Source organism: Ceratotherium simum, chromosome 31, assembly GCF_057802395.1.
Source record: "Ceratotherium simum simum isolate JZ-2026a chromosome 31, ASM5780239v1, whole genome shotgun sequence".
Lineage (NCBI taxonomy): Eukaryota > Metazoa > Chordata > Mammalia > Perissodactyla > Rhinocerotidae > Ceratotherium > Ceratotherium simum.
Window position 1 is genome coordinate 30,413,821 of NC_141930.1, and position 14,105 is coordinate 30,427,925.

The following is a 14,105-nucleotide window of genomic DNA, read 5'->3' on the forward strand; positions in this document are numbered from 1 at the left end:
ACCATGACTTCATGCCCACGCTCCACTTGGTGGCCTCCAGGCTCTCCCCTCACGAACAAAATTTCTGAGGTTGAGAAGAGCCAGCAGCTAAGATCCCTTCCTACCGTCAATTACATTTCACACACATAGTATGGCAGTCAATTTTATTCAATTAATTCTGAAGTGCTGTGCTGAACTCCCTTCTCTGGAGCTGTTTATAGGAAAGCCTGGACTTTTTCTACCCCAATAGATGCACTCTCCACCCTCCTCCCTGTGGCAGGGTCCACAGACCCCGGTCCTCTAGCTTTGTGGTTAGGTTTGACCAATGAGAGGCACTGTCAGAAAGCCAGGAGAGCAACAGGATTTTTTCCAGGATCTACTTTCTGGCCTCATCCTCCTGGGTGAGAGTTGGCTGTAGCTTCATTCCTTTTCCCGAGGTTGGCAGGACCCCTAGGATCATTACCTTGGGTTCCAGGAACTGCCTGGCCCTCTTCCCCATCATGGCTAATGGATGATGCTCTGAGCTACTGCATAACTTAGGATGCTTCTAGTCCCTCCACAGATTCCCTTATATACACAGTTTGTCCCTTGATCTTTCTTCATTCACCCATTTGAAGTATGCAGTCTATTTCTTGGGAGACCCTGACTGACACAGACATATCTCACTTAATTTTGCAGAATGTAAAATCTCCACATGCACAGAACTTTTTTACAAGCTTTATTTCCAAATTTACAAAGACATCAATAACCAAGAACTTTAGAAATAGTTTTTTGAAATGTAGAAGATACACAATAAATGTTAGTTAAATGTTTAAAACTAGCTGGAATGAAATAATTTTTGAAGGAAAAAAGTGCTTTCTACCATGGTCCATTAATTTTCCACTTTATAAAAAAATCAAACTTCAATATAAAACTAACGTGCATATACAGAAAATGGAAAAAGATGGACTTTACATATGTTTAAGCAGAGCCCACTTTTGCATTGCCTTCTTTCAGATGTTAACAATGTTAAATGTTGTTCTTACTGGAATGTTCGTTCTAAGAAAGACTGGAAAGTTTCAAATACTGTGACAGCTGTACTAATATACGGTAAACTGGCAACAGAACTCAAGAGGACAGAGCCGAGGGGCTCAAGCCAGCATTCGCAGCTGCTTGGTCCTGGAGGAGCTCAGCAGGCTGGCTTGGGTCGGTGCTCTCTCTGCGGAACAGCGCCTCGAGACTGGGCGACTGATGCCCCGCCTGGCAGGTGGGGCTGCGGCTGCATCTGGAAGCCGCGCCCGGCCCCGCCCTCCCCGCCCCCGCCGCCGGCGAGGCCACCGCGGTAGTACGTGTACAGGGCGCTGGGAGGCGCCAGGAGGCCCGGCATTGCGGGGCCAGCGGGCTCGGGCCAAGCGGGGGTGCACGGGGCCAACAAGCGGTTCCGGGGCGCCCGGGTAGTCCGAGAGATGTGGCGGCCGGCTGCCGGACAATCCCCGGGCAGCTGGGCGGGGAAGGAGGGATTGGGTCTACCCCGTCCGGGGGGGACGTGTCGGGCGTGGGCAGCGGGTGGCCGTCGAGCGGGGGTGCGCCCAGGCCCTGGCAGTCGCGGTAGTGGCCGCCCATGTGCGGGGGCAGCAGCGGGGGGCCCGCGGGGAAGCCCTGCTCCGGGAAGGGCAGGCCCAGGCCGTCCACGGCCACGCGGCCGCCTGCGGCGGCGGGGGCCTGTCCTGGTCGCCGGGCTGCTCCTGAGGGCCCCAGCGCAGCGCCGCCTCCCCCAGGAAGGCCGCTCCTCTGCGAGTGCCCGCCTCGCTGGGCACCGAGTCGCTTCCCAACTCGCAGAGCAGGGACATCTGACAAGCCGCGGGCAGCCTGCAAAGCGGCGCCCCACATGCTTTATCATGCAACCCAAGACAGTCCGATAGTGGAGGTTAATGTTAACCACTATGCCAGAACAGGGACACCAGGGACTCCATCCGCCAATGATTATCGAAGCAGATCTCACCATCTCGACCGAATCAGCTCCTTGGGACGCCTTCTCAGCCTGGAAGTGCCAACGAGGCAGCCTGACAGGCCGACACCTGCCCTGGCAAGGCTGGCAACTTAGGGACAGTCTCCAGGAGCGAGTACTGCCAGCGGACTTTCCCATCCACCGCTTGGCTGCCGGCACGCCTGAGCTCAGACACAGAAAGAACCGGTCCTGTAAAAGATCGCACTCGGGGCATGCAGTTTCTGCCTCTTCTCGAGTGAAATGTGCTCCCCACGGAGCCCGCTGTGTTTTAAGCGCAGGTCCTCTCCGTTTATGTACACAAACTCAGTTTTTGCATGAGTGTGAGGGATTCAGGACCCCAGCTGTACCTGAAAGGATTTAAGTGAAGATACAAGCTTATATTGGACCATGCATCTGGAGAGAGAACAAGTGGAGCTCACTCCCAGAACAGTGGAGCGGACCAGCAACCAGGTAGAGAGGTTCACCTTCTAGGAATACAGGAACGCCAAATACAAACCGTCAACTGAAAAGGCAAGCTGCAGAATAGTAGGGATCCCATTAGTGCCGGCGGGGGGCCGGGGGGCCGGGGGGCGGGGATCAAACAATCCTGTTTGTTTAATTGTAGGTGCAGAGAAAATGTGTGCAAGGAAAACAGGATATTGTAAGCAGTCACCAGCTCCGAGGTTCGGACTAGGGCAGGGATAACGTAGTTTTCCCTTGGTGTGCTGCTTACATTTTTATAGAAAAAATAGGAAATTAAGTATTTTAAATCAAGCTATTTACGCAGAAGACAAATGATTTTACATTGGTAAGACGAAATAAAGTCTGGGCATTTTATTCCTTCTTAAAAAAATTCCCTCAACTTCAAAAGACTGAAAGCGAAATGAGCTCGAACTCCTCGCAACTAGAGGCCACGGTTCCCCGGCTTTTCTAACAAACTTCAGCATCAAAAAAAAAAGTCAAGACCGCAACCTGTCTCGCTTGAAATTCTAAAGCTTTGCGCGTTTTTCTGAAGGGTGCTGTTGAATGCATTTCCAGCTCCATTAATGACCAGCAGTTTTATCTATAGTAAGTCTCTCAATTTCTTACCTGAGAAATGAAGCTCTTTTTTAAACCTTGGAATCAGAGCATTCAAGTTTTCTTTTTTAGAAAGCCTTGCCCAATTAGAGGACAACTTGAAAACCTTTCCCAGACGGCAAAATTTCGTGTTCTTTATCATTTACACCTAGAGATGGTTAACGATTCGGTCTTGAACTTTTTGTTGAATTTTATCTTCCGCCCACAAGATGATTCTGCACCTGCCAGTCAATTCTTTCTCCAGGGGTAAAACTCACAATACCAGCGAGTTCTCAGAGGTAGAGCCATTGACCCACGTACGCGGATTTTCCCGGAGCCCGGCGTCCTCCCCTGCAGAAACCCACTCCTCCCACGTCCTCGGTTCTCAGCGCCTCCGCCCCCCGCCCCCGCGCCGCCTCCCCAGGCATCAGGCGTAGCTCCACGTCGTGCGGGGCAGGGGTCCCCGCGCCAGCCCGCTGGCGCTCGGCCTTAACCACACCTTGAAGTCACCGGATGCGAGACTCGCCCTAGGCTCGGCCCGCGGCCCCGGCCGGCGCCCCGCTGCTCGCCGCCGCCTCGCCCTTCACCTTCATGTCCCCGAGGGGGCTCAGCGACTCGGCCCAGGGGCAGGGGCCCAGCCCGGCCATCACCGCGGGCAGCGCGCTCCGGCTCTGGCTCTGGTCGTCACTGGCGTATCCCGCATCCGGGCTGCTCATGGCGCTCCAGCCCGGCCCCGCGCCCCACAACCCTCCGCCGGACACGCCGCCTCCCCCGGCGCGGGGGGAGGGGGTGAGGAGCGAGCGAGGCCGAGGCCCCGCGGCTGCTCGAGTCTCCCGGGCCCGCACCCGCCGCCGGCGTTCCTGGCCAGTCCCAGCCCACGGCGCGGCGCGCGCCCCCGCCGGCCCAGTGACACTGCGGGCGCCCCCGGCCGCCAGGCCTTTTCTGCACCGATGTGGCCCACGGAGAACCTCTGCTCCCGCCGCCCGCTCCGCTTGCGCGGCCAAGAACTCGGGCGCCGCGCACCGCGACGCACAGCCACCCGCTCACTAACGCGCAGCCGACGGTCTTTGGGTTTAATTTTCCCTTCAGCAGAAAAAACCGCGCCAAGACTCAAATCCCCTCCCCTCCTCCGAGGAAAGTCGGTCCCGGCTGTCACGTTTGGACTTTCTGAAGTCTCGGCGCAGCGGGCAGGCTCCAGAACGAGTACCAAAGGGAAGCCCTGTTCTAACTTTTGAGGCCGATTCGTTTTAGGCCGTGTCTACCCGTGCTGGGCAGGCACCAGGGCTCGAAACGCCTCGAAGCAGACGCACGACGTCGCAGTCTTCGTCCCCGTCACCGGGGTGGCGGTGCTCTCCTTGACTCCCACTCCGGGCTCTTTTTTTTACACGAAACCTACGGTCTTTTACCTTGTAAGTTAAAGTCATCGCAGAGTCTTGTTAAAATGTTCCCCTGAATTAATGGAGCCGGTGTGCCCATTTCTGGCGAGGGGAGCGCGGCGCACTCGGCTTCCAGCGCCTTTGCAGCTCAGAGATGCGCACGCCGGAGGGAATCGCCGGGAATCGCCGGGAATCGCCGCAGCCTCCCCCCCGACTTGGAAGGGCAAGGGGCGGAGGGGTGGGGCGAGCTTACTGTTTGCCCCTTTACATGATTTTATTATTTCTCTGGGTAAAGCTTTAGGGAGACCACTTCTCTTTCCTAGTGGGTGTAAGAAGTGCGTGAATTTAAAGTCACAGCCACGGCGGTAAGCAGTCCCAATCGTCTAGGTTTGATTAAAATGCGGTAAAATTGGATACCTTTCCATATAACGTGTGCATCAATATTCCATCTACTCCCAGCCCCCCCCCCAAAAAAAATTCATTAGAAAAATCCACCTTTGCAGAAGAGAATGCGGCACCCAGGACCTCTGGGAAGGCTGGGAGCACCAAGATCCTTACCTTTCGCAGTGGAGGGTAAAGATTTCGCGTGTTTGTGATGGAACGAGAAAAATGGTGTGTAATCCTAGTACTTGAAAAGGCAATAGTAATCAATAGAAGAAATGAAAATAAGGATCTAACTACGTGCGGTGGATAGAGGAGCGCAGGAAACGCTTGGCTATTATAGCAGGAAGTCAATGTCTAAAACTGATAAACATAGAATTAGCCGCGCAGGCATATTAATTAATTAACCGCCAGAAGAACAGAGTTATTAATGTAGGTAACGCCCAACAGAATAAAAAAAAAAAGGATTGACACGTGAAACTGAGGCTGAGGAGGGATGGAATCTTCCTACAACCCTTAGTTTATATTACAAGCTCATCTGTAATATTGCTTTTTTTGTAAACATCTATATCATTTAAAATTTTTGAATTATTTTTAAATGAATAAAAGCTATATACATTTTCCATACCCACAATCTCTTTACTGAAACTATAAACTTGCATTTTTATTTTCTTATATCTCCCTTCTGTAATCTCACTAAGCCCTTTTCAGTTTAATATTTTTGGTGTGTGTGTGTGTGCACTTACAATCCCTACTATTGTTTTCAAACATCCAGATGGGTTTATTAAAATAAGCAGAAGAATCCACTGTATAGGGAACAATTATAACATTGTTCCTTCATTTTGCCAAAGTCTCAATTGGCAAATGTCTCAATTGTCTTCATCCCATCCACCATTGCCCTGGGGAAATAATTTCTGAGGACTGAATGATTCAAAAACCCGAGTACCAAGTTCCAACATTACTTGGAACTGCTGGAAGCCAGAATTTATTTCTTAATCTGCTGTCCTCCCCCATTCCACTCTACTTATTCACCCTCAAGAACTCCAACTTAGTTCAGTCCTAAAAATGTAAATGACATGGAAATATGATTCAGGACTTGAGAAACTATGATTGGTGGAAGGAAGGGCTGGCTGAAAGGTGAATGTTAGCAGACTTGATAGTGCATTCAGTGTGTCCCAATTAACTGTCCCTTTATAAAGACCCTGAGATTTGCATGCAAAATGATAGTTCATATGAATTGAGGCATTCTATATGGAGTTCTTCAAGTGAAAATTATTTCTATTCTCATTTTATAGTCAAAGCTGAGCTGTCCAAACCTCAGAGTAAAACACGTGTGATGAGTGTTTCCAGCAAATACAGACGATCTTAAAAGGCTGTAAAATTCTCAATCCACTGATCAAAGCACCCAGGGGAAGCAAGTTACTGTTGTCTTCTCTTTCCTAATGGAATAACAAAATTAAATCCCCCAAGTCTGCTGGGCTAGATAGAGATACATACAATAGGAGAGGAGAGAGCATCTTTTGTGGCCCTGAAGTAGTCCTTTAAGCACAATCTCATTTGGAGACAAGGCTTTGATCACTATCCCTACTTTTTACAGATAAGGAGACTGGAGTTCAGAAAAAGATTAGTGACTTCTCCAAACTTACAAATCTAAGTTGCTGAGCCAGATGAACTTCTGACTCAAAATGCAGAGATTTTCCTTCTTTCGGAACACTGCCACTCGTGGCATTATTCAGCCATTCTCTACTCTTGGTTCCAATAGCTTATTCTCCTGTGTTAAGTCTGATGTTCCGACACGTTCTTCAGGAGAAAGGGGTTATAGCCACTGGCAATTGTCACAACTAGAAGAGACGCAAAGCAGGAACTCCAGATTCCTTCAGGAATCCCCAGTGGAAAACTGAGGTACTTACCGACTACCAAGCAAATTAGTCAATTTTCCGTGCACTTAACCGGTGCCGGGTCAGATACAAGGTGACAACAGACAGTACTTGCCCAGGGAGCTCTTCTCTTACCCAGAGGAATCAGACAGACCAGAAAACTGCTCAGCCTACTGCAAGCTTGCCACAATCCTTTTCCTTGCCTAACAGGAGAGCAGGTATGTAGTAGGGCACTGATTCCCAGCAGAGTGGGCCTTGGCCATGATCCTAGAAAAAACTGGGTTGACAGCACGTCTAACTACTGGTTATGTATGGTCTTCTGAATCTCCACGCAGAGAGTGTAACTTCACAAATCATCTTTTTGAGCAACATCAGTTTGGGGAATACTTGTTATGAATTCGACTTTGGCAAAGTCTTTAAGACTTTAGCTAGAGTGGAAACAAGACCCTCAAAGCTAAAATGTCTTCAGCAAAAATAAGATTTAAATTTTATTTTCCTTTATTCAGCCAAGTTGTTGTTTAGATCTGAGCTGCAGAGAACATTTACATTCAAGAACATCATTATCATCGTAGCAACAACTTATTTAGCACTTACTGTATACTAGTGCCAAGAAATTTTATATTGCACTCAGAAATACTATTTTACTATTTAAATACTATTTTACACTGCGCTAAGAATTTTTACCATCCAGTACCTGGAACAAAGCTTGGAGAACTGCTGGTGGTGAGGGTTCAGTGTTTGTGTAAGGGGGGCAGTGCAAACTGAATTGTTGGTTCACATAAAGATGCCTAAAAATTCAGGAGAAAGCACACGGCAACTTTCTCACTAAAAAGAAGATAGGGATAGGTGCTATAGTGAAAAATTAAGCAAGAGATGCAGCTGGATCCCAGGCCCGAAGACCTGAAGGCTCCTCATGTGGAGGAGCAGGCATGGAACCCTTCTCTTCCTACTCCAGATGGGGACTGGGAGGGACATCAATACCGCTTTTCTTCAGATGAATATTCTGGACTCAGAAGGAAGCACCTTGTAAGCAGGAAGAATAAATCTTTGCTGAAATAATGGATATAAAACCTCTCCCTGTCCAGTATTGTCAAAACAAACCAAAGAGGACCAGGGGGAAGAAGGGAATGTTGAACAGCTATTATGCGACAGGCACTGTTCTGAGCATTAAAAACAAAGTGAAATAGGACATGTAAAAATGTTACAGAGATGTTATATTTTGGTCCATAGTACTCCATTCCATTTTCTCTGAATTCCTTTTGCTTGTATGTGCTTTTCCTGGTGTCAGCACAAATTTAAAGAACAAGCTGAAGTCGTTTGCAATGTGATTCAAATTAAAGGTACAACAATCTTCTGAGATAAGAATAATAAGTAAAAGAAATAGTTTCATAGTAATAGCATCTCTTAGCTGCTTGTATTAGTAATTTACAAGTGTGCTTGTAATTAATCAATCAGATCCACTCTGGTAGCTTTACTAGAGATGTAGTCAGTGTCTCAGTGGGAAAGAAAATACCCTCTTATTTCTTGTTCTGGGTCCCCCAAAGGGGTATAGCCTCTATGCTAACATCAAGTCAGGGTATCTCAGCCCAAAAAAGGGCTTGATTCCTACCTCCTGACACACTTCTAAAGTACCTCAGAGGTAGAGATGGGGGCGACAGGGGGAGCAATGTATCCTTTATGTAAAAATAATAATAAATAAAATAAAATTTGTTTCCAAAATAAAACTGTAAAAAATTGAGACAGATTTAATACTTTTAAGAAACCAGTCACCAGCTGGTACCTGTGGTCACTTCGTCTGAGTCTGCTTGAGAAAAGAAGGGGCCATGCCCTGGTGATATCGTAGAGTCATCCAAGTTTTACATTCTGTCCTTCACTTGAAAACTATATTGGTGTCTCTGACAGGCCCCAAAGCTCTTTTCCTGATTTTTCCACCAGAGCCCACATTTCTACACTTAAGAATAAGAAAGAGTTATTTAATGATAACACATTTCAATAATCTGTTGCTATATAACAAAGCTACCCATAACTTAGTGGCTTATAACAACCATCTCTTTTCTTTTTTAATCTCTCCCACCTGTGGATTGCCTGAGCTCGTCTGGGCATTTATTCTTCTGGCGTCTCTTGAGTTCCAATCAGATGGTGGCTGGAGAGCAGGCGGGAGTCAGCTGGAGGGATGGCTGAGCCCTCTCCCTTTGCCAGGAGTCTCAGGGCCTCTCTTCTCTGCGTGGTCTCTCCACACGGTCTCACCACCTTCGTAACTGGACTTTCTACACAGTAGCTCAGGGCTCCCAGCAGCACAAGAAACAGAATCTGCTACGTCTCCTGAAGGGCTGATCCCAGAGCTGGCACAGCATCACTTCTGCTGCATTCTATTGGGTTAGAGCAGCAAGTCCAACCCAGGTTAAACGCGGGAGGAGTTTATACAAGGATGTAATCACCTGAGGTATGGTTCCCGGGGCCAACCTTGGAGACCAGCTACCGCCATCACCACAGCTGCACAAAGGAAAAGATTGTGTATTCATCTGGGCAGGGCATCAGGGGTTTCCTTTACACCTTGACGGAAGGACATACCACTCCCCATGTTCCTCCATTCACATGTCACAAGAAGGGAGAACTCGATAACACGAGAGAGTTCTTGAGATGTCCCTTTGTGTTTTCAAATATAGGGAAACTGCCTTTTTGCTTTGATGCTTGGGTGCCATGCTTCCCAACAAACCTTACCATCAAGGCTTCTAAATCTGAGGGCTTCAAATTCCTATAGCCCTTGGATGGGTTATGAGAGGTCATGAATTGCCTAAAACTATACCTCAACTATTCTGTTTGTGCCTATGTGCATGCTCCTGGGGAGGGGATGCCTAGCTTTCCTCAGACTCATCTAAAGTGAACTCTACCAGGCAAGACACCTAAGAGGGCTTCGAACTCAGCAAGAGCTGCCCTGGATTTCCACCTCCTGACATACTTCCAAAGTATCTCAGAAGTAGAGATGGGGGAAAAGCAATCTATCTTTTATATATTTGTTTCCAAATAAAACAAAAAGTCATGCCATCACTAGTTGGTACCTAAGGTCACTACATCTGAGTCTGCTTGAGGAAAGAGAAGGAATGAACTAGATGCCTCCGCCCCCAAGAATTACTGTGAGGACTATTACCCTCCACTTGGGTTAAAGGCAGGAGAAATGCCTAAAATTTTAGCTCTCATTATTTTCCCCCTTGTACCAGGTGAGTGGTCAAGAACAGAACTCACTAGGACTTCCGGCTGTCCCCCCTGAGCACTCCACTTGCTTCTCCCTTTCCTCTTTTCCCTATTTAGCTTCTTAATTTTGGTAAGAGATAGCAGCCAAGGGTACAACTGAGTCTCCTTGGGCCAACCAGGTAGGCACTAAAATGCCTCATGTGACCTGAACTGGCGACACAGCCTTGAACCTCAGCCAGTGAGGCCCCTCTGCTCACTTGATCTACTAGAACTCTTGGCACATCCTGGGGAAGGAACTAGGCTGGAAGCAGAACCTGTCTGGGGTCAGAAGAGGAAAGAATGTGGAAAAGGGTAGCAGTAGAGGCAAATAAGATTTGATGATATATAAGCCTGGCATGAACTTTATAATTTCAAGTTTTTAAGGTAACCTCTGTTATGTCTAACGAAATACTTTTCCCCACTGAAACTTTCTATCTCGAACATTCCTAGCATCCAGGAACCCTTTCTAAAAAACAGACACCCTGCCAATTTCTCAAGAGAATCCAGGAAACCATTCCCGTTCAGATATCCCTCCTCAAGAGACATGCTTTGAGCTATCCCCCCGCTTCTCCTCCCTTCTCTCTACAGCATTTATCAGTATGGAGAATTATGTAGTTTCTCACCTCCAGAATGCAAGCTCTCCCGGCGCCCACGGGATACATCGAGGCACAAAGGAAAACAGAACAAATACGTTGTGAGAACTTGTAACACGAAGCTTTCACCATATATATGTGGCAGATGAGGGCTCCGTGCCTCCTTCCCTCACTTGCAAAACCGGGATGATAGCACCTAAGCTCATAGGCTTGGTCAGGCTCAAAGTCGGGACAAAATGGCATTGCCGACAACATCTGGCACGAGAAATGCCCATCACAAGTCATCTGTATCAACGTGTCTGTTTTTGTTGTTGCATTTGTAAGGCACATCACATACAAATCATCCCTGGACCCCTCCAGAGTTTAGTCAGGAAACGCAATGGGCCACGTATGCACTTTATAGCAAAATAGCCTATTGAAATTATAAATGACGAGGTTCATTAAAAGGTCACAATGCACATTTTATTTTGATTAGTTCCTGTGACTCCTTCAAATTATTTTTAACCCAGCAACACTACTTCCCAAGGAGTAGGCACGTGAGAATTGGCAAGTTCAGTGCTGAGAGGGAGTGTAAAGACTGTTCGTGAAATGCAGACCAAAAAAAAAAAAAAAAATCCAAAAGCCTCTTCAGGCAGGTCTCAAGATTCAACAACTAGAAAACCAAAATTACTTACATGTTCTCCTCTGGTGAAAGTGATATACCGAAACAGAAAAACCATTACTTTTTAGAGACTACTATCACTTGAAATGTATAATGTAGGCCCATTTCACGAGGGTTTTTTCCCTAACAAAAATGATTACATCAAAATTGGACATCCTAATGTTCATTTTTAGGGCTTCTCCTTGGAGTCATTTAGGTCTACTATTATGAGAGAATGAGAAATTTACAGTAACTATATATTAAATGTCACCATTAAAATATTCCTAATCCTATTTATACTCAACATTGATCTCAAAAACTGGTTGTGTGAGAGAGGCACTAGCAGAGTGAAAGATTCCAGATTTTATTTTTTTAAAGATTGAAAACACACACCCAGGACAAAATTTCTTTGATCAACAAATTTTCAGGAAATGGAGCAAGTTGTTCTGGGACACACTCAAAACTGGTAAACTTGAAGTTGGAAATGGGCTTTTAACAATGTAACGGTGGGAAACAAGTATCTGAACAAATCTTAAAACACACCCTCACATTTTTCTCCCCCCAACTGTTCAAGTGGCAGACAAAATAAATTACCATAAATTATATGCCAAGGCAACTTAAAAACAAAACAACACAACACGAGGCTGAGGATTTCCTTCGCTCCTCCGGGAAGTGTGTAACACTGCTTCTGGCCTGCAGGCTGGGTCGGCTGGGGACTCGTCAGACGTCAGGATAGCTGCAGTAATATACCGCAGAGCTAGCATCGGACACCACCGAGGAGATGGCCCCGTGGCTGTCCGGGAGAGTCACACTAGAGTCATGTCCCTGGTAGGGGAGACCCATCTCGGGCTTGCACACAAAGTGCAGATACTGTTCGAATTCCGTGCGGTCCACCTCCCCGAGGAGGTCGGCGGGCTGGCTCGGGTCCGCGCCGTCCCGGCAGGACAGCGCCTCGGGAGGGGGCGACGGCTGCCCAGGGCCCGGCGGGTGCTGCTGCGGCTGCATCTGGAAGCCGCGCCCGCCCCCCGCCGCCGCCGGAGAGCCCATCGCGCCGTAGTACATGTGCAGCGCGCTGGGGGGCGCCAGGAGGCCCGACATTGCGGAGCCCGCGGGCTCGGGGCCAAGCCGGGGGTGCATGGGGCCGGCGGGCGGCTCCGGGGGCCCCCCGTAGTCCGAGGCCTGCGCATAGCTGTAGGGCCCGGCTGCTGGACAGTCCCCGGGCAGCGGCGCAGCGAAGAAGGCCGGATCCGGCTCCACGCCGTCCAGGGGGGACGTGTCGGGCGTGGGCAGCGGGTAGCCGTCGAGCGGGGGTGCGCCCAGGCCCTGGCAGTCGCGGTAGTGGCCGCCCATGTGCGGGGGCAGCAGCGGCGGGCCCGCGGGGAAGCCCTGCTCGGGGAAGGGCAGGCCCAGGCCGTCCACGGCCACGCGGCCGCCCTCAGGGCCCAGCGCGGCCACCTGCGGCTCGGCGAGGCCGTGCAGGAAGCCGCCCTCCACCCGCTTCAGCCGCTTCACCTGCTTGCGCCGCCGCGGCCGGTACTTGTAGTTGGGATGGTCCTGCATGTGCTGCACGCGCAGCCGCTCGGCCTCCTCCACGAAGGGCCGCTTCTCCGCCAGGGTCAGCGCTTTCCACGACTTGCCTGCATAGGCGTGGGAGGTGGAGAAGGGCGCGGGGCTTACCCTGAGCTCCCGCTCCCAGGCCCCACCTGGCCCCACCTCTCCCCTCCGCCCTTGAATTGTGCAACTGGAAGGAGGAAGGGGTCAAGTTAAAGAGTGAAACTATGGGGCTCAGGAGACCTAGTGGAGTCCGAGCACTGGGGGAAGAAAAGAGATCTGGGGTCCTCTAAGGGCATCCCTCCCTTCTTTTAGCCTCCTGGAAGCGGCTTCCCCGCTCACCCACTCCCGGTCGTTCGAAGAATTGAAAACGTCCCGTACCCGGGGAAGGAGTCAGGGAACTGGCACGACCAACCCAGCTCGGCGCCAGGGTGCCCTCGCCGCCGCTCAGACGCGCCGGGAAGCCGCCTCCCCGGAGCCGTTGTACCCGCGCCCCTGATCACCCCGGTAATCCGGGCACTGATGACCGAGGCCGAAAGCCCTTTGCAGAATCGGGAGAGCGAAGAGCCAGAGGGGAACCTAGGGCCTCGGGGAAAGACGTGGCCGCAGCACACCGCTCGCCTCGGGCGCGAGGCCCGCGCCCTTTTGCGCTCAAGGAAGTGGCAACGCGATTCGCACTACCTGGGTCGCGAGCTCGGACTCACCCAGCATCTTGCTCAGCTCGGCGTTGTGCAGGTCTGGGTTCTGCTGCGCCAGGCGCTTGCGCTCGTCCTTAGCCCACACCATGAAGGCGTTCATCGGCCGCCGGATGCGAGACTCGCCCTTGGCTCGGCCCGCCGCCCCGGCCGGCGCCCCGCTGCTCGCCGCCGCCTCGCCCTTCACCTTCATGTCCCCGAGGGGGCTCAGCGACTCGGCCCAGGGGCAGGGGCCCAGCCCGGCCATCACCGCGGGCAGCGCGCTCCGGCTCTGGCTCTGGTCGTCACTGGCGTATCCCGCATCCGGGCTGCTCATGGCGCTCCAGCCCGGCCCCGCGCCCCACAACCCTCCGCCGGACACGCCGCCTCCCCCGGCGCGGGGGGAGGGGGTGAGGAGCGAGCGAGGCCGAGGCCCCGCGGCTGCTCGAGTCTCCCGGGCCCGCACCCGCCGCCGGCGTTCCTGGCCAGTCCCAGCCCACGGCGCGGCGCGCGCCCCCGCCGGCCCAGTGACACTGCGGGCGCCCCCGGCCGCCAGGCCTTTTCTGCACCGATGTGGCCAATGGAGCGGCGGGGGCGGGCCGAGAGGGCGTCCTTTGGTCCACGCCCAGCCCGCCGTCTGAGTCCCAAGTCCCAGCTCAACCCCACGCCTGCCCTTTTCCCCTCCCCCGGCCTCGCGCCCCGAGCTGCACTTGCCCCGGGAGAACTGGCTGGAGCCGGGCTTTGGCGCCACGTCCTCTCTGACCTGGGAAGGGGGACTCCT

General features: G+C 51.2%; 1 protein-coding gene and 1 pseudogene across 1 annotated transcript; both read right to left on the bottom strand.

The window, feature by feature from the left end:
- Window positions 1-1,086: 1,086 nt before the first annotated feature.
- LOC147913056 (transcription factor SOX-17 pseudogene) lies at window positions 1,087-3,300 on the bottom strand (annotated as a pseudogene).
- Window positions 3,301-11,442: 8,142 nt separating this feature from the next.
- LOC101390765 (SRY-box transcription factor 17) lies at window positions 11,443-13,793 on the bottom strand. Its single transcript, XM_004435709.3, has 2 exons — window positions 13,355-13,793; window positions 11,443-12,736 (listed from the first exon to the last, which is right to left on the bottom strand). Exons 1-2 carry the CDS (start codon window positions 13,659-13,661, stop codon window positions 11,820-11,822), a joined length of 1,224 nt encoding a protein of 407 aa, XP_004435766.1. The 5' UTR covers window positions 13,662-13,793; the 3' UTR covers window positions 11,443-11,819.
- Between the last annotated feature and the right edge of the window lie 312 nt (window positions 13,794-14,105).